At 34.8% G+C, this 27560-nt stretch overlaps 1 protein-coding gene across 1 annotated transcript in view; it reads right to left on the minus strand.

Annotated features, from left to right (window-relative positions):
- Positions 1-27560, minus strand: part of LOC150110585 (FIGNL1-interacting regulator of recombination and mitosis-like) — a 390780-nt gene that overhangs the window by 243622 nt on the left and 119598 nt on the right. The window contains exon 9 of the mRNA XM_090399827.1: positions 19592-19737. Coding sequence (XP_090255953.1) covers positions 19592-19737 — 146 coding nt within the window. The remainder of the gene's footprint in view (positions 1-19591; positions 19738-27560) is intronic.

Below are 27560 nucleotides of genomic sequence, written 5' to 3' on the forward strand. Positions count from 1 at the left end.
CTCCCAAGTCCCTGGCCTCATCAATCTCCTGGAGTACAGTTCCACCAATGTGTTATACTGCTGCTAATCCTTTGACCCCAAAATGCATAATCTTACATTTTGTCACATTAAATTGACATCCATTCTCTTTAGCCCAGAACTCCAATCTATCTAAGTCATCCTGCAAGATTCTGACATCTTCTGCATTCACTATTGCCCTACCCAACTTTGCATCATCAGCAAACAAATGAATTGTTCCTCTTAGATCCTTCCCTATATCATTAATTAACAAATTAAACAGCAGTGGTCCAAGAACAGAACCCTGCGGCACACCACTAGTCACAGGCCTTCTTTTGAACTCTACTCCTGAATAAACTACTCTCTGATATCTCTCCATCAACCACCCACCTATCCATCTCACCAACCCTATATCCATTCCCATATGTTGTAGTTTACAGATTAGAATTCCATGTGGTATCCTGTCAAATGCCTTAGCCAGGTCCAGCAGTATCACTATAAACCCATTACCCTTATCCAGTTCAGCCGTCACTGTGTTATAAAACTTGAGCAAGTTACTGAGGCATGATCTACCCTTCACAAAACCATGCTGTCCCCCGTACAGTATCCCATTTTCATCAATCCATTCCTGTATTTTTCCCTTGACTACTTTCTCCAAGACCTTGACAATGACTCCTGATATGCTGATCAGTCAGTAATTTGCAACAGTAGGCTTGGATCCTCCTTTATGCAGTGGAACTATTTTCCCCTCTTTCCACACCTTCGGGACTAAACCAGACCTGAGACTCAGATTAAACAACATGGTCAACGGCATTGATAATTCTTTAGCCACTTCACGTAAGACCCGTGCCGGTATACCATCCAGTCCCACAGATGTATTCACATTAAGGTTCTGTAATAGACTATTCACTTCCACTTCATTTATCACAATTCCCATATAAACTAATGGTTCCTTCATTTTTTCAATGTCATCACCTGGATGACATACTCTTGCAAAGTGCTCTCTCAGAAATTCCACTATATCAACTGATTCAGTGACCTCCTTACCATTATCATTCTTTAAAATGATTCTGCCGTGTGCATTTTTTTTTTGCTTGCAGCATATTGAAAGAACTGTTTGGGATTCTCTTTAGCTTGCATAGCTAGTTTCCTTTCATAATCTGCTTTTGCTTTTTTTTACCACACGCGATACCCTTCTGGCCAATGCTTTATACTGTTCATGTGCCTGCAGGTCACCTTTCTCTTTAAATTCTCTCCACAGTTGTTTCTTTTTTTGCAGCTCAAGCTTAATGGTGTTATTCATCCATTTAACCCCTATTTATTTTACCAATCGGACCCTAGGTATACAATCAGCCATAACCTCCTGTAAATGCTCCTTGACCCATGCTCTATCGACATCCAGCCCTTGCAGTTTTACATGCCACGGCACTGAACCAAGCAATCCCCTAAGCTTGTCATACTTGCCAGCATGGTAATTCTACATATACCCCATCTTAATCGAAAATTCCACACCTTTAGCCACCTCCCAGGTCAAGACCTTATGATCACGCTCACCAATAGGTGGCAACATGGTCATATTCATTACAGTCAAATTCTCAGATGCTATTACCAGGTCAAGCACTCTCAAACCCCTAGTATTTTCAATTACATGCTGTCTCAGATAGTTATTCCTTAATAATTGAATAAAATCCAGTTCCTTCCTCACATGTGTCCTCTCCTTCTTCCAATCAATGTTACCATAGTTGAAATCTCCCATAATAATTACCCTCCTTCCACTCATTGCTTCTATTTGCTTATGCATACTATCTCCACCATCTAATCCATCACCTGGTCTATAGCAGCACCCAACTGTATATTTTGTTCTGCTAGTCTCAATCTCACACCAAATAGACTCAAATGTGCTCATTTCACTATCCTGCAGTTCAACTTCTATTCTCCTTGGCTGCAGTTCATCAGCTATCATCAATAACACTCCTCTCCCCATTTTATTCTCTCTGTCCCTCCTAAACACACTATAACCTACACATTGTATCCCACTAACTATATCATCTTCAGTCAGCCATGTTTCATTAATGCCAATAGCCTGTGCCCAGGAAGAGCCAATCAAGGCCAAAAATTCTTCCTTCTTGTTCCTAATACTCCTGGCATTAGTATACATGAAATGCAGAAGTCCCTTTGTCCCACCCCTATCTTGATGCATTATTCTAACTATCCCATTCAGATTTCTTGTCCTTAGTACTGGCTCGGGTACATTATATAAATTCTTACACTCAACTGTCTCACTGATGTCTGCATATCCACTCCCCCCCCCCTCCTTGGTAGTTCTAGTTTCCTTGGTTCTGCACATCCATTTTCACTTCATTCAGCAACACTTTTTCCAGTTTCCGCACACCAAATCCATTCAAATGCAGGCCGTCCATCTTGTATAAATCCTTTTGCTCATCAAACTCATTCCACAAGTCCATGAATTCCACACCACACCGTCTGCTTAACCTGCACATAAAGTCATTTGCAATTATGGCCCTCCTTCTAAACTCCTCTCTGTCGTACCGCAGCAACAGACTCACCATCCTAACTCTGTCACTCTTTTCTTTCGCTACCTTTAACAATACTTTCAGGTCCTCTCTCATAAAAAATTTATCTCCTTTCAATTCATTCGTACCTGCCACAACTATCAATTCTTTCACCCTCTGTTTTTGCACTCTAATATTCTCACTTACATCTTTAAATTTCGCACCCGGTAAGTACGATTGAGTTAAACTCCCATCTATCTCTCCTCTTAATAACGAGTCACCATCCAACACTTTTTCCTTCATTTCAGAAACTCTTCCACTATTACGCTTATTTTTCCTTTCAAACACTTGTTTATTTCCGTTAGCCGAGGCACTCTGGAAAGAGTTTTGCAGGTGCTCCAACTGCCGCTGCACACTGTGTATCACTGCGTGCATGCAACCTAGCGATCTCACTCCCTATAAATAATTCCTCATGTTTTTCATCATTTAAACCATTCTCTCTCTCTCTCTGTATAGTTGCTTTCACTCTCTCTTTGATCACCGCTCTCATTGCCATCTTGTACAACATCGCAATTCCCTATCAAGCCACTATTTTCACTCACATTCTGGCATGTATGTTTTGAAAAATATCAAGGATGTGTTTGTTGAGAACTACAAGTTATTAGTGAATGCAAAACAGACTGATGAAATGAAAGCTAAATGTGAGTGTAAAAGACTAGGAATAATGGCACGAAAGTAGGGACATGCAAATGAATGAATGAATGAGGAAACAAAAGAAGTGAAAGAAAGTAGGAAGGAGGAAATGGAAGCAAGAGAGAGTCAGGAAGTGAAAGAAAGGAATAACAGAACAAGAGAGAATAATACTGCAAGAGTAACAAGGAATTCAATTGCCAGAATGCAAGATTTGAAGAACAAGTTGTTCAGAATAAGAAATGAAATGAATATGAACAGTGACATTAGACAGAAAGCAATGTAAGAGTGCGAAAAAAGAATAGAATGATTGTGGGAACAAATGATATCGAGGCGTCTGGAAAGTTTTGATAAACAACTAGAACAAAAATGATATTAAAGAAACTGATATAACCACAAGAAAGAAAATACTAGTAGCAGAGTTATGGAGGTAACTTATGTTCTTATATCTTTGTATGTTCTTTCTTGTGGTTATATCAGTTGCCTTAATATCATTTTTGTTCTAGGTGTTTATGAGAACTTTCCAGACTACCCTCATATGAATGGATATAAAGAAAATCTAACAATGGATATCAGGAGCTTATTGAGGAGAGTAAAAAATAACAGTGTGGTCGGAAATGTTATTAGTGTGTTGCCAAGATATGACAATGACAAGTTGAGACAGAGAGTGAGAATTATGAATGGTAAGCTGGCAGAGCTGTGTGAGGAAAAAACAGGTACAGTTTCTAGATGTAGGGCATGTATTTGGGAGAACAATGGATCTGTAGAAAAGTGACAGACTGCATTGTGACTCAACCGAACACAATGTTGTTAATAGGAAGTACAATAAGCAATGCAAGCCAGCTTGGTTGGCAAAGTAATTAGTGTATCTGCTCTCCAATCAACAGGCTGCAGGTTTGAATCCTGCTGTGGGCATGGATGTTTGTGATTGTCTTTAGTTGGAAGATGAATTTCAATGCACAGTGTGAGGTCATCAGCTCACTTAGAGGCTTTAAGTGGCCTGAGAAAGCTCCATGTTTGATCTGTAGAACAGGGTTTCAGGACTATATAAAAAATAATTAAAAATACAAATGATTATATAAAATTGATAAAAATAGAAAAAAAAATCCTTAGCCCATCCACAGTAAAAAAATGTACTATATGTTTACAAATAACTTTTCATTGGTGGACACAACATTTAAAAAAAAAAGGGAAGTGATCAGAGGAAATTATTATTATTATTACACAGCACCTCCAGGGAGTCCAAGGACTCATCGAGGGAGGGTACCTACTCCACAACTCTCAGTCTCCACCACTCAACTACGTTCATCATCAATGTTATCTACCACCGACCACCACCACTAGTATTTTACAGACAATGACAAACATCCATGCCCACGGTGGGATTCGAACCTGCAGCCTTCTGGCTGGAGAGTAGATATGCTAACCACTCGGCCAACCAGGCCGGCAAATGGAATGGAATGGAAGACTACTACAGTACCACTATTTCTACTACTATTTCCATTTGTTAATTAATGGATATAGTAATATTGTATATATTATTAATATATACAATACTGCTGTATATTGTATACTATAATATATACAATAATATATAATCTATATATTAAATATAATATTACATATAGTAGTACTGTGAGAGAAGAGGAATGCAAGGAGGACAGAAAAAATGGGAGTAGTCAGTGTGATGGAAACATGGCATAAGGAGAGTATAACTAGCAGTGAATGTGTTAATGTAGATAACCAGCATAGGAATTGGATGGCCTGGAATGTATATATGGGGGTAAGTGAAAATAAAGGCAATTAAAAGCATGGACAGGGGTGGGGAAATTACAACCAATGGGTATCATGGGGAGGACTGGTTATAGACCTAAAAAGTGAACCATGCTTATTTATAAATGCCAGGAACATCAGAAAAGAGGAAGATGAAATTGCATCCCAGACTGAGTTTATTCATCAAAAAATTGTCGGAATAAAAAAATAAGGTTGGATGAGGACGATATCCTGAGGGAAATAGAAATGTTTTTCACAGGGAAGGACAAGGGATGGGGAGTGCTGTTGATGATAGTAGGTGAGTTATGTCAACATAAAGTAAAGATGCAAGAGAAAAATAGCTGCAATGGTTTTGAGGCAGTGCAGTGTGAGGTGGAGGTTGACAGGAAGAGATATTTAGTTGAATGTTACTATAGTACAGGAAATGTCTACAATGGTAATGAAGAAATGTATAAGAAACTTCAGTTAGTGAACAAGGAAATGCTGATTATTATGAATGATTTTAATTATAGCAGTAAAGACTAGAATAAAGAGAGGTAACATTTGGGAATAAGGAAACTAAATTTCTTGAGTTTTTGAGAGGCAACTCTCTTAGCATGTAAAGCACTAGAATTGAGAGTTTTAGACCTGATCATTTCACCAGAGGATGTGATTGTGAGGGTGATTTTGCACTTCCCTCTCTAGTTGGTGAGAGTGATCCACTAGAATTGTGACTAACCATATGAAGACTTCTGTGAGGAAAGGATATAAGTGGAACTACAAAGCTGGTGATTATGAAAAGTTTATGAGACGGCTTAAGCAATAGCAAGGAATGAAGAATTAATTAGGAAGAAGATCAGTGCTGCTTGGGCACTGACCAAGAACTATTTAACAGCATCAGTGTGTGTGAGTGATGGTCACAAAGGCTGAATAAAGTAGGTGTCAAAATGAATGAAGGAATTAAGCATGAAATCTGGAAGAAGGCCATAAACTTGTTGTATGGCCACACAACAAGTTTAGTCGCCGCACAACAAGTTAAACTGAATTTGAACAGATAGGATTTGATGCTAGATTGGTGAGCTGGATATGTGACTATATGTCAGGTATCAGCAAGTTGTGCATGAGAATGCAGTATTATCCCAAAGAGGAACGTTACTAGTGGTACTGCAGGCATCTGTTTTGGGACCACTATTGTTTAACTTGTATATTAAATATATTTAATATGAAATGTAGGCAGGTTTAACTGAGATGTACAACCTGTTTGCAAATGATATAAAACTGGAAGAGAACGATGAAGAATCAAGAAGATGTTGTGTTACAGCAGAAATAGACTACAGAAGTGGACAAGTGAGCAGAACACTATGAGTTCAATGTTGCAAAGTATAAGGTTCTGAAATTTGGTAGGCAACAATATTGTAAACACTTCGTGGGGAAATTATGAAAGAGGTTGAGGAGATAAGATCTGGGAGTGGTGACACACAAGAACCTGAAATTCAAGGGTCACACTGCACAAGTTTAGAAGTCTATTACATCAAATTATGGCAGTGATGTGGAGGATCTTAACATGCAAAATAAAAAACTTATGTTACATTGATAGGATCTTGATCAGACCTCACGTGGATTATGGTGCACAGTTTGGTTATCTGGTTTTCATGATGTAAAGAATATATTAGAAGGCATCCAGAAAATATTGACTAAGGTGGTAACTGGTCTTTGGAATGTGGGATATGAAGACAGATTGAGGGAATGCAATTTGAAAAACCATGTGAATAAGAGGAGATGGGATGTTATTGAGACATTTAAGATGGTAAGGAGTTGTTAAAGGATTAACGTGGAAGAACTTTTTTTGAACAATGAGGAACAACTGCTCAACAAATGAGAAAATTAAGAATTTAATATAATCTTGAGAAAGTTCAACACCACTCGTCGAGAATTAGCACAAGCAAATACAACCATCAGCGCATTACGAGAATCACTGCATAATATTCTAAATACGGAACTTTGGCAGATCTTAGAGAACATCACCGACGCAACGGCAAAAAAAGAATTCGACAGAGTCAAAAACCGGCACCAAAATAAGTTCGAAAATCTACAACAACGGAACACCATACAACGACCGCAATTACAACAAGACCTCGTCGTCGTGAATCTATCGTCACTCACCTTAAGCAAAGAAGCCACGACTGCTTTAAGTCGAGGGCACAACTTTGCCATAACTCCCAAGCAAGTTCCAAAAGCCGAAATAATGGCGTCCATCGAACGAGGAATATACGACCTGCCTCCAACAATAGCTAACAACATACGTTTAGATGTGGCCAACATCGTAATCAAGTCCAAGCCTCCCAAAAATAATATCCCACATAAGGAATTCATTGCTATAAAAGAGCTACACAACAACAGCCAGATTACCATAACAAAAGCAGACAAAGGAAATGCAACCGTGGTGATGGACACAACTGAATATGAAAACAAAATGCACACACCATTACAAGATCAGTCAACATACAAAATTATAGGTCGCAATCCCACCAACACACAAAAGAATAAGGCACGAAAATTATTAAAAAAAGTCACTTCCTGGCCCAAAGACACAGTTAACAAACTCAAACCCTTCCATGTTAAAACACCGAGGATCTATGGATCACCAAAAATTCACAAACAAGGCACACCCCTACGCCCAATTGTGAACAGTATAAATAGTCCCACATACAAACTGGCTAGACATTTAGCGAAGCTACTAGCCACTCTCACTAACAATTCTCCCTCCTTTGTCAAAAATTCAGCACACCTAAAAAGCATCTTACAACACCTTACCCTAAAAAGCTCAGACTTAATAGTAAGCTTTGACATCACTTCACTATTCACAAATGTACCACTAATAGAAACCCTCAATCTACTGAAGTCACACTTCCCCCCTGATATATTTGAACTATTCAAATTCACAATACATGCAGGATATTTCACATGGAAAGGGAAAATATACAAACAAATTGATGGGACAGCCATGGGCTCCCCCCTTTCCCTCCCCTAGCCAACTTTTACATAGAACACCTGGAAAAACAAGCAATCAATACAGCCACTCTCAAACCAACACCTTGGCTACGCTATGTTGATGATGTGCTTGCTATTTGGCCACATGGCCCTGAGACATTGAAAACATTCTTAGCACATTTAAATAGCCAACATCCAAAAATCCACTTTACTATGGAACTAGAAGCCAACAACTGTCTGCCCTTCCTGGATACACTCATCACACGTCTCCCAGATGGTTCCTTATCATTTTCAGTTTTTAGAAAACCCACACATACAGGCAGATACTTACACAAACAATCACACCATCATCCTTCTCAACAATATGGCATATTAAAAACGCTAACCCATTGAGCGAGAGCAATCTGTTCCAATGACAAGGCTCTTACTGCTGAACTGACTCACTTACGCCACACCTTCTTGGCCAACGGCTACAATCCACATAAAATAAACAAAATACTAAACACTCCTAAGAAACCACTCCCACCATCCACCACAGAGAACTAGAACAAAACAGTCACCATCCCTTACATTAAAGGCACATCCGAAAAGATCTCAAGAATTCTCAATAAACATAAACTACGCACTACATTCAGACCATGTAGCAAATTAGCCACCCTCATCCGCTCACCCAAGGACAGCATTCCTCCTTTATCACATCCAGGAGTCTACCAAGTACCCTGCTCATGCAATCAAGCCTACTACGGTCAAACACGAAGAACTGTGAATATCCGCATCAGCGAACATAAACGATACGTCCAGAATTATCATTATGGGAAGTCGGGCCTAGCAGACCATGCTCTGGATACCCCTGCACACAGGATCAACTGGAAAAACACAAAAGTACTACACAGAAACCCGTATAAATCAGAGAGATTGTTCTTAGAGGCGACAGAAGCCCTAAAACACACTCCAAATCTCAACAAATATGGTTGTATTAACTTGCCGAAGATCTGGGAGACAGTCATATTAAGAAAAAACTAGCACTTTTCTAGGACTCTAGTAATATATGATTTTTTTTTTTTTTTTTTTTCAACAAATCTCAACAAATATGGATGTATTAACTTGCCAAAGATCTGGGAGACAGTCATATTAAGAAAAAACTAGCACTTTTCTAGGACTCTAGTAATATATGATATCTATTTTTTTTTTTTTCAGATAGAGGGTGCCAAAATCAGGACTCTAGTCTTTGTGTTGCTGCTACAATTTTGTTTAAGTACACCATGTTGTTTTAGTCTCGCGTATTGTGACAAACAGTGTTTTTGTGCTCTGAAGATGCTGGTTATAATACCAGCGAAATATCAGCATCAAGTTAATAAATTAATTATTTACTTAGTTTCTGTGTTCTATTATACCGTTAAAATAATAAACAACATGTTCGACGAACACATAAGTCTGTCCACACGAAAAGCTTAAAATTACAAGGCTTTTGTGAAGTTTTAAAAAATTATTATATTATTGTATTATATTATACAAAAAAGGCATATGGTGATTGCAATGAAGCACCTGTATATATATGACTGATGCAATTTGTATAATCAAGCAGTGTATATGCTGACTAGTGATGAGAATATGCTAATGCAGAGGTCAGCAACGCAGTACCCGTGGGCACTGTTAAACTGTGAATGAAATTGTTTTGTATGTTTTTATTCTTCATTCACATTTAACATAATCTACCATATACTAAGCAAGACTTGTTTAAATATTATTTGTTAGTCCCTTGTTTAAGATTTATTATTCATGTATTATCCTTGAATTTTATTAGCTATTATTTAATTATATAATTTTAATGTATATTGTACTATTGAAAGGACTCTGTAGTAAATAACATTTATCTTATTACTTTATTCCTTCAATAATATTATGAGGAACTCTATGTATGTAACTTTTATGTGCCTTATATAAACTGTAACATATATTTTATTATTATTATTATGTGTAAATGAAAATCAGAGAGAAATTAAGTAACTATAATATTTTTATTATTTTTTTTCATTACTCAGTGTAAAGGTATAACCTTATGTAACGCTAATGCTTATGTTTACGTTCTGTTTTGATCGTTGCCATGGAGATAGAAATAAAATAGAACGCTTGACCTAGGGCGTGAGCTTCGATAATTGGGAGAAGAGAAATTAATGACTTGGACGGAGTGAACAAGTTTTAAGCGGGAAGAAGGAAGGCATATAAGAAAGAGGTAAAATTAAACAAGGAGACTGATGGGCAGGGAATTCAAGGGAGTAGCATTCAGAAGTGTACGGAGACGAGGAGAAAACATATAGATAGCTGAGAGTAAAGTCAGCGGTGGCAGTAATAGGAATTTAGTGCCGTAATAGGATAACTAAAAGACCAGAAGATTAATAGAAGATTCAGAATAAATCCACTAAGTTTCAGAATTACTACATATTCCTATATCACTTTAAACAAGGATTGTACAAAGCTCAACTTGTTATACAGTAGTAAACATGGAATAATTATTCTGCCCTATAGATTTGTGTAGTATAATATTTATAGTATAGATTTGTATATTATTTATCATGCTACACAAGAATTGTGTAGCACGATAAATAATAATTCAGTTATCTCCTTGAAGAATTCTTTTGAATAGTGTTCCATCAGAGTAATAAGTGAATATAAGTTTGAAATGTGCTCACATTGAATCTGATGTGCTAAGGATTAATCCCAGTAAGAACAGTCCTATTTTATTTTATTTCAGTGTGAAGGTTTAAGTGATAGTTCCATCTCAAATATCCTAACATTTACTGTGGTGTTTTACTGAATTTAGCCGAAGTTAGAAGTTGAAGGTAATTCCCCTTGAAGCAATAACTGCCGTAATTAATAATGTTATAAGTGCTTGCTAAGTGTTAAATATAGAGTGTAACTGAATGATACCACCAAATTTATTTAGCAAGAAATTCTGTAGTATTGATCAGCGTGAACAATCTTTGTTATTGAGAGAACTGTGAATTTTGTATCTGAAGATTTGAAGACTAATTTAATATGAATGTTTTGACCTGAAGAACTAAGTTAATTGTATTATCTTATTTTTGGAGTCAAATTTATGTATTTCTCATATAACCTTGTATTAAATGTTTTGTTTTATTGATTTCAATACTGTGTGTGCCTGATTCTTTTTCATTGCACCATTCATAAAAAGTTCGAACCTTGCGGGAGCCCTAAGTGAAAAATATTAAATTCAGCCTGTATGAATAAGGAGACTGCTAAGTTAATGGAAGATTGATTCTACTACTTTACATAGACTAATCTAAATATAGGGTGGCGCAGTATAAATATAAATTTCCCTACATTTTGATTAGTAATCAACCAGCAATTAATTGATATTTTTAAGAACAACATTACAATAAGATGGTGAACCATATAGACAAGGAGGACGTTCCAACAGCACCATGGTGCCCGCAGTGAATTTTTAGTGCACCCTCAGAGAAATTATTGTAAACTGCTTTGGAGCTCACAGCAGTAATTTTGCAGCATAGATCACAGATACATTCATTACTAGTATGTGCTAAAATGCAAGAAAACACTGCAAATATAATATATGATGGTACAAATTAAGTGAATATTGAATCCAACATTATTTCATAGCTGAATATAGAAATAAGAATATAGAATATAAAAATGAGAAGGGTGAAAAATCCAAATATTATGGACTCATACAGATCCAGACTTTCCAATAAGAGTAACTGAGATATAAAAAAGAAGTTTTATTAAGAACTGCATGGACATATAGACAGTTAAAGGTAACTGTCTTTTATCTATTCTATTCTGCTACTTTTAAGGTACTTCTTAAAAGATTTTGTTAATTTATGAAAGCAAAGTAACTGTTGGTATTTTCTATCTTGCCTGAATGAAATGAGAAGAAACTAATTTTTAGTATATGTGCCTCTATCCTGTTATGTAAAAGCTATCATTCTTCATATTACATAGATATATATATAGAATAGAATAAGAAGGGTTAAAATAAGGGCATCGACAGAAAAGCATTTCTGTTGATGCGCTCATGTGGTGACCGGGGTTAAAGAATAGTCCCAATGTAGCCTGCATGTTGTAAGAGGCAACTACTAAAGTGGGTACCCAGTGCTTGAGGAAACTGGGTCACCTGCCTCCAGGGGACATAAATTTGGGACTGATCCTCCAGGTTGGGGGTTTGGCAATGGGCTAAAAACCCATTCCTGTAAAAAAAAGTCTCGTTAAGAAAGCTAAACAATTGGCTGAAACGTGAAAAAATAAATAAAAATGATGCCATGATAATATTAGGGAATTTTAATGCAAAAATGGGAGAAAGAAGATATATTTCTTGAAGTAATTGGAAAGTAGAGTTTACATGAAGTAACCAGTGAATATGGAAATAGACTTATACAATTAGCAATATCAAATAAACTTGGAATAATAAATACATGTTTTCAACATTTGGGGACCTAGATTATTCCAGCAATCAAAGAATGTAATTAAATAGATCATGTCCTGAATTCAAAAAGATGGGAAAGTTCAGTTAATGATGTATGAGCATAGAGAGGAGCAAATTGTGACTCTGATCATATGTTACTTAAAATTAAATTTATATACAGAATACCAAATGTAGGCCAAAAGAAAACTGAAAAGAAATGGAACACTGAAGCATTCCAAACTATTGAAATAATTGATAAATATCAAAAGAAAATAAAAGATAATATTAAAATAACAAAAAAAGAAAAGAATATAGAAGAAAAATGGGATTTAATCCAACAAACAATCATAAATGCAGCTGAAGAAGAAATAGGATGGTAGAGAAAAAATAGAAATGAATGGTCTAATGAAGAATGTAAAGAAATAATTGAATTGAAAAACAAAGCAAGGAAAAAGTATTTACAAAGGAAAACACAAAAAATAATAGAGAAGAATATGAAGAGAAAAGAAAGCAGGCAAATAAAATTTGTAAAAAGAAAGAAATGATGGAGAAGAAAGTGGAACAATTAGTGCAGTACAATGAGAAAAGAGAAACTAGAAAATTTTATAAAGAATTAAAACAGTTAATTCATAATTGTGATACACAAATGATAGGATGTAAGGATAAAGAAGAAAAAGTATTAACTGAGAAAGAATTAGTTAAAGAAGGATGGAAGGAATATTTTAAGGAATTATTTATGATGACAGCAGAAAAAAATAAGGAATATGAAGATCAAAATAATTATAGAAATATACAAGAAAGAATTCAAGAACCAACTTATAAAGAAATATGGAAATAATAAAACAAATTAAAAGTTTTAAAGCATCAGGAGTAGATGGGATAACAGGAGAACTTATAAAGAATGCAGGTGAAATCTTATGTAAAGAAATTTATTATTTGATATCAGATATACGGAAAGAAGAAAAAATGCCAAATAATTGGAAAATTGGAATAATCCCATCAATATAAAAAAGGAGATAAGATGAATTGTCAGAACTATAGAGGAATTACATTATTGAATGTGATATACAAAATTTCATTAAGTATGATATATAAAAGGTTAGAACCATATATAGAATCAATAATAGAATAGTACCAGTGTGGTTTCAGAAACAAAAGATCCACAATTGATAACATATTTATGTTATGAAATATATATGAAAAATGTTTAGAATATGATATAAAACTTCATAATTTATATATATATTGATTTCCAACAAGCATTTGATAAATTAAATAGACAAGAAATGATACATAGCTTGAAAACACTGGGAATACCTGGAAAATTAATTAGATTAATTAAAATTACATTAGAAAGATCCAAAGTAGTAGTTATAATACAAGGTGAATAAACAGAACCCTTTGAAATAAATTGTGGAGTAAGACAAGGAGATGTACTTTCAGCAAGTTTCTTTAATTTGGTACTTGAGGCAATAATAAGAAAGTTAAATATGAGAGGATTTATTAATAATAAATTAATACAAATATGTGTATATGCAAACAATATAGCAATAATAAGTCATAAGAGATGATTTAGAAGAGAAATTTGAAGAACTTAATAGAAACGCTATAGAAGTTGGATTACAAATTAATGAACAGAAGACTAAATATATGCAATGCGGAAGGCCAGTAAATAAAAATATTACAAGATATAACATAGGTGAAGACAGTTTTGAAGTTGTAGGGGTGCTTAAGGGTCAAAGCTGTATAACTGAGAGGAGACCTCCACATAGCCTTTAAAGGAATGCGGAGAACCGACCAGGGCTTCTGACCTAATGTCCAATCCTCACCTTCTCGTGGTGCACCCTGTTGGGTATCTACTTGGATACTGAATGGACGAGGATGGGCTGGCAATTTGGGATTTAGCTGACCAAATTGTATTCTAATTGGTTAAACCAAAATGTAGAATGATGGTACAACATGACAAAATTTCATGCCGGCTGGGGCGTCGCCCGGTTAAACAAGGCCCCCGTTATTTTCGCCAGGGAACCAGGGCGAACACAGCGAAAAGTCAGCTACTGGAACAAATCTGAAAATAAACCCCAACTCAACATCACCAGAGTTAAAGATCGGTACTATCAACGTAAGAAGCCTGAATGGCAAAGAAATGGAGCTAGCTGAGCAATTAGATAAGTACCAGATCGACATAATAGGGGTGACTGAAACAAAAAAGACCAAAACTGGTGAGATCTTACTGAACAATAAATACAAAATGTTATATTCAGGCAATGACAATCAAGGAAAAGAAGGAGTAGCCATAGTATTCAACACAAAATACGAGGCTAATCTTCTTGAATGGCAGTCAGTCTCAAGTAGAGTAATGTGCGCAAATATAAGAATGGGGAACTGGACAATGAGACTTATTTGTGCCTATGGTCCCACAGAAGGTTCTACTAAGGTAGAAATGGAGGAATTTTTTGAGGCTTTAGAAAAAGCAACTGACACAATGAAAAATGAAAAGTTGGTCCTTGTTGGGGATCTAAATAGCAGAGTAGGAAATGATTGTCAAACATACAAAAATATTTTGGGAAAATTTGGAGAAAAGAGCAAAACTAATAATAACTGCAAATACCCGTTGGATTTCTGCTCAGGACATGGACTGGTTATTACTAACAATTCCAACATAAAAATGTGCACAAATTCACATGGAGAGAAGAGGCTAGGAATAAGAAAAGTCTCATTGACTATGTTATTGTTGATAGCGACGTTTTCTCCCTGGTGCAGGACACCAGAGTGTACAGAGGATTTGAAATTGGAAGTGATCACTATTTAGTCTTGAGCAGGATAAAATTGAATTTCATATTGAAAAGAATAACATGTAAGAAAGTTTTAAAGCGAATAAAAGTTGAGCAGCTCTCAGATGTGAGCTGTAGGCTAAAATACAAAAAGATTATTGAAGGAAAAATGAAAGAGTTTGAGAACAGGAATCAAACCTTGGAGATTCAGTGGCAAACTCTGAAGAAAACATTGATTGATTCTGCCAGAGTGGCATGTGGTGAGGTTGTTTGTAAGGATAAAAAAATCAGAACTCCCTGGTGGACACCGGAGGTTAAAGAGGCAGTGAAGGAAAAGAAGAAAGCATACCAAAAGTTCCTGTCAAATAAGTCAGCTTGTGCTCTTAGAGAATATAGAGACAAATGCAAAAATGCTAAACACTGTGTAAAACTAGCTAAACAAAAGTCATGGGAGGACTTTGGCAAGAATATAGAAAATAAATATCAAGAAGGTGGCAAAATATTCTGGAGGTTGTTGAAGAAGCTTAAGAATGGAGGAAAGAGTGCTATAAAAGGAATTAGAGATGATAAAGGTGACATGAAAACGGGAGAAAAAGATATCCTTGAAGTATGGAGTAATTACTTTGAAAAACTGCTAAATGAAACAAGCAGTGATGACAGCACAGTGGTAAAAAACACTGACCAGGCATGCAGTCAGGAATACATATCCATACTTGAAGTAGAAAAAGCCATCAAAGGCTTGAAATGTGGAAAGGCAGCAGGAGTAGATGATATTTGACCAGAAATGCTGAAGTATGGTGGTATAAGAGTCTTACAGTGGCTGCACTGCATAGTTCAGAAAGCCTGGACAGAGGGACGAATTCCCGATGATTGGAGTAGAGCTCTCATAGTACCCATATATAAAAAGGGAAATAAAACTGAATGTGAGAATTACAGAGGTATTTCCCTACTGAGTGTTCCTGGCAAGATCTATGCAAGTATACTTGAGAAACGGTTTGAGGAAGAAAAGCTTGGTGAAGAACAAGCTGGATTCAGGCCAAATAGAGGCTGTCAGGATCAGATCTTCACTTTACGAAAAATAGTCGAGAAAGCACGGGAATATAACAAAGATCTGTATTTAAGTTTTGTCGATCTGGAAAAGGCATATGACAAGGTGCCAAGAGAGAAGCTATTCAATATGCTGCAGTTATATGGTGTCAATGGGACATTATATCAAGCAATACTTAGTCTTTATTTGAGTTGTAAGTCAGCAGTTAGAATTCAAGGAAGTACAGGAAGATGGTTTAATGTTAAATCTGGTGTGAGACAAGGATGTACATTATCCCCTCTGTTATTCATTATCTATATGGATCACATTATGAAGGAAAGTGGTATTAAACATGATATCAAAATTGGAGATGTTAATGTCAGCTCTTTGCTTTATGCAGATGATGTTATACTTCTAAATAAATCCGCTACAAGTCTGCAAGATTCTCTGACTAAATTGAATAGCTCCTGTAATAGATATGGTATGAAGGTCAGCAATAAAAAGACAAAGACAATGAAAATAGGCAGAATCGTTGAAAATGTCAACTGTGTTGTGAATGGAGAACCTGTGGAACAAGTAAAACATTTCAGCTATTTAGGCACGATTTTTACTGAAGATGGTAAATTAAATATAGAAATGGACAACAGAATCAGCAAAGCTGGTATGGTGGGAAGTCAATTGAATAAATTCATATGGAATAAGAGAGAAATTAGTCGGAACACTAAATTATCTGTATACAAGACAGTGTTCAAACCAGTTTTAACTTATGGATCTGAGAGCTGGGTCAGAAGTAAAACACTTGACCAAAGACTAGAGACCGCAGATATGAGAGTCCTGAGAAAGATTAGAGGCGTAAACAGATGGCATCAGTGGCAGTATCATATTAAAAACGAGGATATTAGGAAAGAACTTGACATTGTCAGCATCCAGGAATGCGTTAGCAGAGCTAATATCAGGTGGTATGGTCACTTAAACAGAATGAGCGAGGAAAGATTAGCAAAACAAGTGTTCTCTGCCAGGTTGGCAGGAAAACGACCGAGAGGAAGACCTAGATATAGGTGGATTGATACGGTACAAAGTGCTTTAGACGATAGAAATATAAGATCTGATAATATTGGAGTGTTGACAAGTAAGAGACTGATTTGGAGGAAAATTGTAGATAGGAAATTAATAATGATGTAATTTTTTTTCATGTAGTACTATCATATCCTGTACACCCCTTGAGGGTACATGGCAGGAATTTGATGATGATGATGATGATGATAATAACAACATACAATAATATATCCGAAGAAATTAATAGTGGAGTCATGGCCGGAAATAAGTGCTGTTATATTTATAAAAAGTTAATGAGTAAGATTCTTAATCATAATTCTAAGTTAAAACTTTATAAAACAATTATAAGACCTGTAACAATATATGAATGTGAAACATGGCCATTACACAAAAAGATATAGACAGACTGAGAATCATTGAAAGGAAAGTATTAAAAAAAATATATGGACCAATAAAAGAAGAAAATGGAATATGGAGAATCAGAACAAATAATGAACTTGAACAACTAATTAATGGTGAAGATATAGTAAGATATATAAAGACACAAAGAATAGCATTAATGAGGCATATAGAAAGAATGGAAAAAAATAGAGGAGTTAAAAAAAAATTTGAATGGAAACCAATAGGACAAAGGAAGAAAGGTAGACCAAGAAAAAGATGGATTGATAGTGTACAAAAAAGATCTTACAACTTTAAAAGTTAAGAATTGGAAGAATATTGCATAGAAAAGAATGGCTAAAAATTGTTTTGCAAGCTAAAATTCAAAGAGTTGTAAACTTAGAAGTTTTCTGTCGATGAATACTGCTTCTTTAGTTGAATTTTTCTCTCCTTCGAAAAAAGCTTTAAATTGATAATTCTGTAAATGGAATGAAATAATAACTTATCTGCTCGGTTTAATCTATCCTCATCATCATCATGATCATCAATTTCCTGATGTGTACCCCCAAGAGATGTTCAGGTTACTATGACAGCACTACATGATTAAGTTTACATTATTATTAATCTCTATCTATCCACTGAGAGCAAAAGTGCTGTTGAATGAATTTTTCCTGAAATGCAGTTTTGTGATAAAACAGCATGATGCTATTCTTGGCCTATGTTTTCTCATTAATTTATTGGAGCTCAATGCATAGCCATCTTTGTTTATTACACAGTTTAATTTGAATGAAAGAGTATGAGAGTAAAAATTGGTATTCATTTAGAATGACTTATGTAAATATATTTACTAATGATATCGTATATAATTACTGTATATAATATCTAAGTAATTGCATTAGTTTTTTGGATACACATGGAGTAATTTCTGACTTCATCTAGGATAATTGAGTTGAACACTTGAATCTAAGAAAAGTAATAGTATTTTCTAAGGATAAACCTGGTTAGCATTTTGGTATTTTAAAAACACACAAAAAATAAAATCATCATGCACAATGAAAAGGTAAATAGAATAAGTAAACAAATAGAATAAGTTGACTAAAAATATATGGAATATGTTAAATAAGTGAAAATATCAAAACAGTTGAACCAGTTTTATCATATAAATTTAAGAACTGGGTTAGAGAGCAGTTTATTAAAGAAGGCCACATGACAGTTTGAAGGAAACAAGCAATAAGAACAGATTATTACAATAGTAAAACCATATATACATTACAATATTACAAAGAACTCGATATTATTAATATCCAGAATGTGTAAGCAGAGCTAATATGAGTTAGTATGATCACTTAAATAGCATGGATCATTAGCAAAAGTGAAGTGTCTAAAAAGATCTAGAGAAAGACCAAAATAAATGGATTTGATGCAGTTAGGAGTTCCAAGGATAGAAATCAAAATGCTGATGAAATGAAAGACATGAAATAATAAGTCCCTTTTGAAGAAAATTGTTAATAGGAAACTAGTAAGTTTGGTAATGACAATGTTCTACACTATCATACTCCCTGGTATATTCCTCAAAAGAAATAGACCAGATAATGATAAAGAAAATTTAAATGGGCATTTTTTTTTCTTTCATTTTCTAATACAACTATAGAATTATAGAATGCAATGGAGAAAAAAGGAGGAATACAGTATTTTGAATCCACTACAAATGAGACTTGATGCATTATCAATTGCAAGAAGCGATTTCACTGGATGGTTCAATGAAATATCAACTTTAAGAATTCGTGTATACATGAAACAAGCTATTCAGCTTATTGTTTCTTAATGCAGATTTAAAAAAAAAAAAAAAATTCGTAGCATAAAATATTTTTAGATTATTTATATTTATTTTACATGTTTACATTATCTTAGGATAACAGTAATTAACAGTCAAAATATTTTAAAAGAAAAACAGATATGCAGAGATCCTTACCCTGGCACGTCAGGAGAGTATTACAGAACTGCCTCTCAGCCAATAAATAAGTAGTAAGAGGTTCTATTCCAATAACAAGACTTTGGTTGATTTCACTTATATTTTGCTGTTCCATGTGAGATGGAAGTAGGCAAGGGATGAAAAACCTTTAGAAATTAGATTTTTTTTTTTTATTTAATCATCAAGCAGCAGTAAAGTATAGCTATGTAACAAATTAAATTTTAAAATATTTAAATAAGTTTGAAAGGGAAGGAAGACTATACGGAATTATTTGAATTACTGTTAATTAAATTAAGGGGATATTAGATCCCACATTGTTTTAAAACCAAATAAGAAACTCAAAGATTGGAATCAGAGAGTTTCATGCCAAATATAGTATAAAAAACTATAAAAGTATCGGCGAATACTAGTGTGAGCTAAATGCAAGTAGTCCTAGAACGTAGTACAAACACGGGCAACTCATTGCAAAGGTGGGGAAAGTTTTGATCGCTATTCTTGGTATTTTATATAATGTCAAAACACATTTCCTAGGAAATGTATGCTGTTTTTACATTATGGTGGGAGGTCAGTACCCAGACTGGTTTCAGCCTTTATTGAGGCTTCATCAGTGAGTAGCTAGACCAAATTAATACCAAAGGGTATAGCGAAAAGAACTTATATACTCTGCTACACGAGTTGTCCAAAAGGTGCACCCATTAAGTTAGTTAAATATAAAGAGCCAACATGTGGGATCTCATATCCCCTTAATTATTAATGTTTATATCGCCGAAATGAAGCCTGTTGGCTCTTTATATTTAAGTAACTTAATAGGTGCACCTTTTGGACAACTCGTATAGCAGAGTATATAAGTTCTTTTCGCTATACCCTTTGGTATTAATTTGGTCTAGCTACTCACTGATGAAGCCTCAATAAAGGCTGAGACCGGTCTGGGTAGTGACCTCCCACCATAATGTAAAAACAGCATACATTTCCTAGGAAATATTATGGAAAATACCAAGAATAGCGATCAGAACTTTCCCCAGCTTTGCAACGAATTGCCCATGTTTGTACCACATTCTAGGACTACCTGCATTTAGCTCACGTAGGTATTCGCCAATACTTTTATAGTTTTTTATACTATATTCGGCATGAAACTCTCTGAATCCAATCTTTGAGTTTCTTAATCGGTTTTAAAACAATGTGGGATCTAATATCCCTTAATTTAATTAATGTTAATTACTGTTGTCTTTTCAAATGAAAAAATAAAATTAGATATCCACGTTAATTACATTTTATAAATGCAATTCATAAAATCACAAAATATGTTCCTTATCTTAAATGTTTCTTAAATTATGTATGACAAATTTTCTAAGATCCTAAAAGTCAGACTTTATCAGTTACACTCATACACTTATGCAGATACAAATGGTTAAAGTTAAATAGAGTGTAATTAACTGTTTCAGTCTTTCAACACCTTCTACCTAAATGTATTATAATTATTATTATTTTGGACACCTCCAGGGAGTCCAAAGACTCATCGAGGGAGGGCAAACTCTGTGTCAACCACTCCGTTCATCACCTACAAGAACCACAAATACACCAAGACCCTCTAACCACCAACCACCACCACTATTATTTTCATAGACAATCACAAACATCCATGCCTACGGCGGGATTCGAACCGGCAGCCTTATGGCTGGAGAGCAGATAAGCTATCCACTCGGTCAACCAGGCCAGCTAATATATTATACAGCTAAACTATTATGATTAATAACCTCTCTAATCTTTTGTTGTGCTTTTTTTTTTTTTTAAATGAAATGACCTGGTATGGCAGAAAGCCATCAACTATTTACTGAAAATGCTGTGGCCTTTATATAACCTTAAGTAAATATAAACTGTCGTAATGAAAAATAAAATAAATAATGGCCATTTGAAAACAGCTGCTTATGTACCTCATAGGTAGTGGTAGAATGTTTTTATTTACTTGAAACAAACTTACCTCATTAAACAGATTCATTTCTTTGCCTTCAGATGATCCTAGCAATTCCATTCATTTTTGGTGTGATATTAGCAGACTTCAAATTCATTTTCAATTACAATATTATTATAACATGATGACAAAACTTTTCATAACATGAAATTATTTATGAATTAAAATATAAAAACCCTTCCAAGTTTCAATAATCTGGTATTCTGCTAAGCCTTTTTATGTCATGTTTTTTGAAACTCAGGGGCTACCCTGAGTGTCGAGTCTTCAAAATTCGAGTCATCAGAATTCAAGGAGAACCGGCCAACCAGTCCGGAACTAGGGGGGCATAGCCCCTTAGTGTGTGTGTGTGTTTTAGTTTTATTTATGTATTTATTTTCATGGGTTAGAGTCCTGCCACAAACATGAGTGTTTGTAAAAGTCTGCTTCGGATGAGATTGTATAGCTCCTTGAGTTAATAAGGCTTGCCTTTTCAAAAAAAAAATAATGATAATAACAATAATAATATTTTTATTTTTAGAGGGACTTGTGGCATAGTATAATTATTAAAAACAACATGTAAGTCCACAGTAATAACTTTAATTAATAAATAAGGTAGATATTTCGTACTAAAAATAATAGTACATCTTCAGTGTTACAAACAGATAGGAATAGAATACAAGTAACGAATATTCAGTGGATCACTTATTAAAATACAATGTTGTCGCGAGCTTGGAAATGAAAGAAATTAATAAATAATTAATATTTAAGATAATTAGTTTTTAAATGATTACATAAAATAAAAGTCCCCCAGATCTTCGAGAGAGAGAGAGGCAATCATTTCGATTTAAATTCGGTCAGTGTAAAAAACTTTCACAACTTTCTTTAAAGAGGCATTCAAATATGAACGCCTCTTTAAAGAAAGATCCACTTTAAAGTTCTTTAAAGAAAGACCACACACAAGCGACAACATTGTATTTTAATAGGTGATCCACTGAATATTCGTTACTTGTATTCTATTCCTATCTGTTTGTAACACTGAAGATGTACTATTATTTTTAGTACGAAATATCTACCTTATTTATTAATTAAAGTTATTACTGTGGACTTACGTGTTGTTTTTAATAATAATAATATTTAATTATTTTTATTTAATATTAATTATTATTTTTATTATTTATTACATTTATTATTATATTAATTAATACTTTTTATTCTTTATTTTCTTATTAACTTAAATAATAATAAAGATTTTATAAAATAAAGATTTTTTTTTCCCCAAAGAGACAAAAATCCATTGTAGCAGATGGTAGATGGTGTAGTTCATATGGTGGATTATGCAGCATAAGTGATGGATCATCATAGTTTAGATGATGGATCATGTAGTGTTGAATTTTAGTAGGTCACCCTACGTTACCTTATTACTTATTATTATATTAATTTCTATTTATATTCCATTTCTATTTATTTATGTAATAATAATAAATAAATAGAAATGGAAAATTTGCCCAAATGAAGAATTTTGCTGCATTGTTTAACAACATTGCAAATAAGTGTAACTGAGTACAGTGTTAGAATTCTGATTTTTACTCGCATTATGAGTGAATTAACTGATGCATAAAGTGCTATTTAATAATTATACAAAAAAATGAATTTGATGGATGATAAGATGGCTAATTGGATGATAAACTAGCACGTTGGATAGGTTACTGCAATCAGATAGGTATCAGCAAGTTGTGTATGGGGGGGGAGAATTATATATATATATATATATATATATGCCCTATCTTGAAAAAGGACATCACTAGTGATGTACCACAGAGGTCTGTTGTGGAACCATTGTTACTTAATTTGTATATTAATGATATTGGAATGGGTTTAACTGATGATATATGACTGTTTGCAGAGGATGTAAAACTGGAGAGGGAGTGATGAGGAATCAAGATGTTGTGGCCTTACAGGAGGACTTGAATAGATTGCATGAGTGTTATCATTCAATTATTCAATATATATTAAATCAATATATATTGATTTAATAAATATGCAGAGGATGTAAAACTGGAGAGGGAGTGAATTCAATACTGCAAAGTGTTGAATAGCATTTGCCTGAGTCCAGCTTCAAGAAAGGGAAAATTTGTATGAATGAGTAGGTTATACATAACTAACAAGATTAGATAAAGATATAAAGGTAATATAGTTAAAGAATATGAAACGCATATAGAGGACAGATATGTAACAATGAATGATTAATAAAGTTATAATCAATATAACAGTGACAAATGTGAATAGATACTAGTCTTTTGCAGATCTATTTAAAGACTTCAAAAATTTAAAGCATAAAATCGGTGAATTAGATTGTTCAATGGAAAGGAGTACAAAAATTGCTCGAGTATATATAATTTCTTGGGCATCTTTAATTGAAACAGGCATTTGAGCTGTACAACAAAATGAAGCAAAAAAGAAAGCAGCAGCAGCTCCCTGCAACGCTGTTTTTTCATAAGAAATAATAATATTTTTCCTTTTATGTGAACTAATAAAATATGTATTGCAAGATTTTTCACTTATACTATAAATTAAAGATGCCAAGAATTTATATCCTTGTTTTAAGCAAACAAAGTTTGCACAACTGGATTACTTGTATATAGAGGCTAATGACTTTATATCACTTGCCTTAGTATGTATCCCATAATGCAAGGCACAGCCACTTTCGGGCATGTATAATGCAAAGCATAATGGGAAGGATCATTACCCAGACCAGTTTCAACCTTTAATGAGGTCTCATCAGTGAAAGCCAGACTCAGAAGTGATACCAAGGGTTATGTGAGGTAATGCAGAAATCATATTTCCATATACAAGTAATCAAAAGGTATCAAACCTTATTACTAAAACACTCTGGATTAGAATAAATTTAGTTTAATCCTTTATCCAAGTGTAAGCAAACAAAGTTTGCACCTGAAGTATCTTCAGGACCGAGGCAACTCATGGTAAAGGTGGACAAAGATCTCATCACTACTTGCCTTAGTATCTTCCATAATGAAAAGCACATCTCCTTGCGGACATGTATAATGCTATGCATTAAGGGAAGGGCCACTACCCAGACCAGTTTTGACCTTTATTGAGGTCTCGTCAGTGGGAGCCAGACCCAGAGGTGGTGATACCAAGGTCGAAGACAATGGAGAAGTCATATTTACCTATACAAATTGCCAAAAGGTGTCTCACCTTATTAAATTACTCTGGATTTAGAGAAAGATGTTGGAAAATTTTTCCCACTTGGTTAGACTATAATAAATTTAGATTAATCCTTTATCCAAGTGTAAGCAAACAAATTTTGTGCCTGAAGTATCTTCAGGACTGAGGCAACTCATCGTAAAGGTGGACCAAGCTCTCATCACTACTTGTCTTAGTATCTCCCATAATGCAAAGCACATCTCCTGAAGATACTTCAGGTGCAAACTTTGTTTGCTTACACTTGAATAAGATTAAACTAAATTTATTATAACTTAATCAAGTGGAAAAAAAAAACTTCCGACATCTTTTTCTGAATCCAGAGTAATTTAATAAGGTGAGACACATTTTGGCAACTTGTATAGGTAAATGTGACTTCTCCATTGCCTTCCACCTCAGTATCACCACCTCTGGATCTGGCTCCCACTGACGAGACTTCAAAAAAGGTCGAAACCGGTCTGGGTTGTGGCCCTTCCCTAAATGCATAGCATTATACATGTCTGTAAGGAAATGTGCTTTGCACTATGGGAGATACTAAGACAAGTAGTGATGAGAGTTTGGTCCACCTTTACCACGAATTGCCTCAGTCCTGAAGATACTTCAGGTGCAAACTTTGTTTGCTTACACTTCAATTAAGGATTAAACTAAATTTATTATAGTCTAACCAAGTGGGAAAAAAATTCCAACTCTGGATTAGAGATAGACGTTGACCAAGTTTTTCCCTTGGTTAAACTATAAATTAAAGATGCCAAGAAATAGGCATTACGAAGTTACTTCACATGCATACTTTGTTTCCTTAATTCTTGGATAAAGGATTAAACCAAGAATATAATTTCTTGGCATCTTTAATTTATGAATAATTTTCATTTTTTTTGTGAACCAAGAGATGCTTTTTAGTAGACATGTTTCCAATGGCATTACGAAGTGCTTAAGGGTCATAAGCTGTATAACTGAGAGGAGACCCCCACATAAAAAGGAATGCGGGGAACCGACCAGGGCTTCTGACCTAATGGCAAATCCTCACCTTATCGTGGTGCACCCTGTTGGGTATCTACCTGAATACTGAACGAACGAGAATGGGCTGGCAATTTGGGATTTAGCTGACAAAATTTTATTCTATTGGCTTAAACCAAGACATGTTGTACATTAAATTTTGTCATGTACAACATGACAAAAGTTCATGCTGGCTGGGGCATCGCCCTGTTAAACAAGGCCCCCGTTGTTTTCACCAGAACAGCGAAACGTCAGCTACTGGAACAAATCTGAAAGCACACCCCAACTCAACATCACCAGAATTAAAGATCGGTACTATCAACGTAAGAAGCCTGAATGGCAAAGAAATGGAGCTAGCTGAGGAATTAGATAAGTACCAGATCGACATAACAGGGGTGACTGAAACAAAAAAGACCAAAACTAGTGAGATCTTTCTGAGCAATAAATACAAAATGTTATATTCAGGCAATGACAATCAAGGAAAAGAAGGAGTAGCCATATTATTCAACACAAAATATGAGGCTACTCTTCTTGAATGGCAAGCGGTCTCAAGTAGAGTGCTGTGGGCAAATATCAGAATGGGGAATTGGACAATGAGACTTATTTGTGCCTATGGTCCCACAGAAGATTCTACTAAGGTAGAAGTGGAGGAATTTTTTGATACTTTAGAAAAAGCAACTGACACAATGAAAAATTGGTCCTTGTTGGGGATCTAAATAGCAGAGTAGGAAATGATTGTCAAACATAACAAAAATATTTTGGGAAAATTTGGAGAAAAGAGCAAAACTAATAATAACGGCAAATACCCGTTGGATTTCTGCTCAGGACATGGACTGGTTATTACTAACAATTCCAACATAAAAATGTACACAAATTCACATGGAAAGAAGAGGCAAGGAATAAGAAAAGTATCATTGACTATGTTATTGTTGATGGTGATGTTTTCTCCCTGGTGCAGGACACCAGAGTGTGCAGAGGATTTGAAATGGGAAGCAATCACTATTTAGTCTTGAGCAGGATAAAATTGAATTTCATATTGAAAAGAATAACATGTAAGAAAGTTTTAAAGCAAATAAAAGTTGAGCAGCTCTCAGATGTGAACTGTAGACTAAAATACACAAAGATTATTGAAGAAAAAATGAAAGAGTTTGAGAACAGGAATCAAACCTTGGAGATTCAGTGGCAAGCTCTGAAGAAAACCCTGATAGATTCAGCCAGAGAGGCATGTGGTGAGGTTGTCTGGAAGGATAGAAAAATTAGAACTCCATGGTGGACAAAGGAAGTTAAAGAGGCAGTGAAGGAAAAGAAGAAAGCATATCAAATGTTCCTGGCAAATAAGTCAGCTTTTGCTCTTAGAGAATACAGAGACAAATGTAAGAAAGCGAAACACTGTGTAAAACTAGCTAAACAAAAGTCATGGGAGGACTTTGGCAAGAACATAGAAAATAAATATCAAGAAGGTGGTAAGATATTCTGGAAGTTGTTGAAGAAGATTAGGAATGGAGGAAAGAGCTGTAAAAGGAGTAAGAGATGATAAAGGTGACATGAAAACAGGAGAAAAAGATATCCGTGAAGTATGGAGTAATTACTTCAAAAAATTGCTATACAAAACAAGTAGTGATAGCAAAGTGGTACAAAACACTGACCAGGCATGCAGTCAGGAATACACATCTATACATGAAGTAGAAAAAGCCATCAAAATCTTGAAATGTGGAAAGGCAGCAGGAGTAGATGATATTCGACAAAAATACAAAAGTATGGTGGTATGAAATTCTTACAGTAGCTGCACTGCATAGTTCAGAAAGC

This window comes from Typopeltis vanoorti, chromosome 1 (assembly GCF_054136105.1).
Source record: "Typopeltis vanoorti isolate ZY-2024b chromosome 1, IOZ_Tvanoo_1.0, whole genome shotgun sequence".
Lineage (NCBI taxonomy): Eukaryota > Metazoa > Arthropoda > Arachnida > Uropygi > Thelyphonidae > Typopeltis > Typopeltis vanoorti.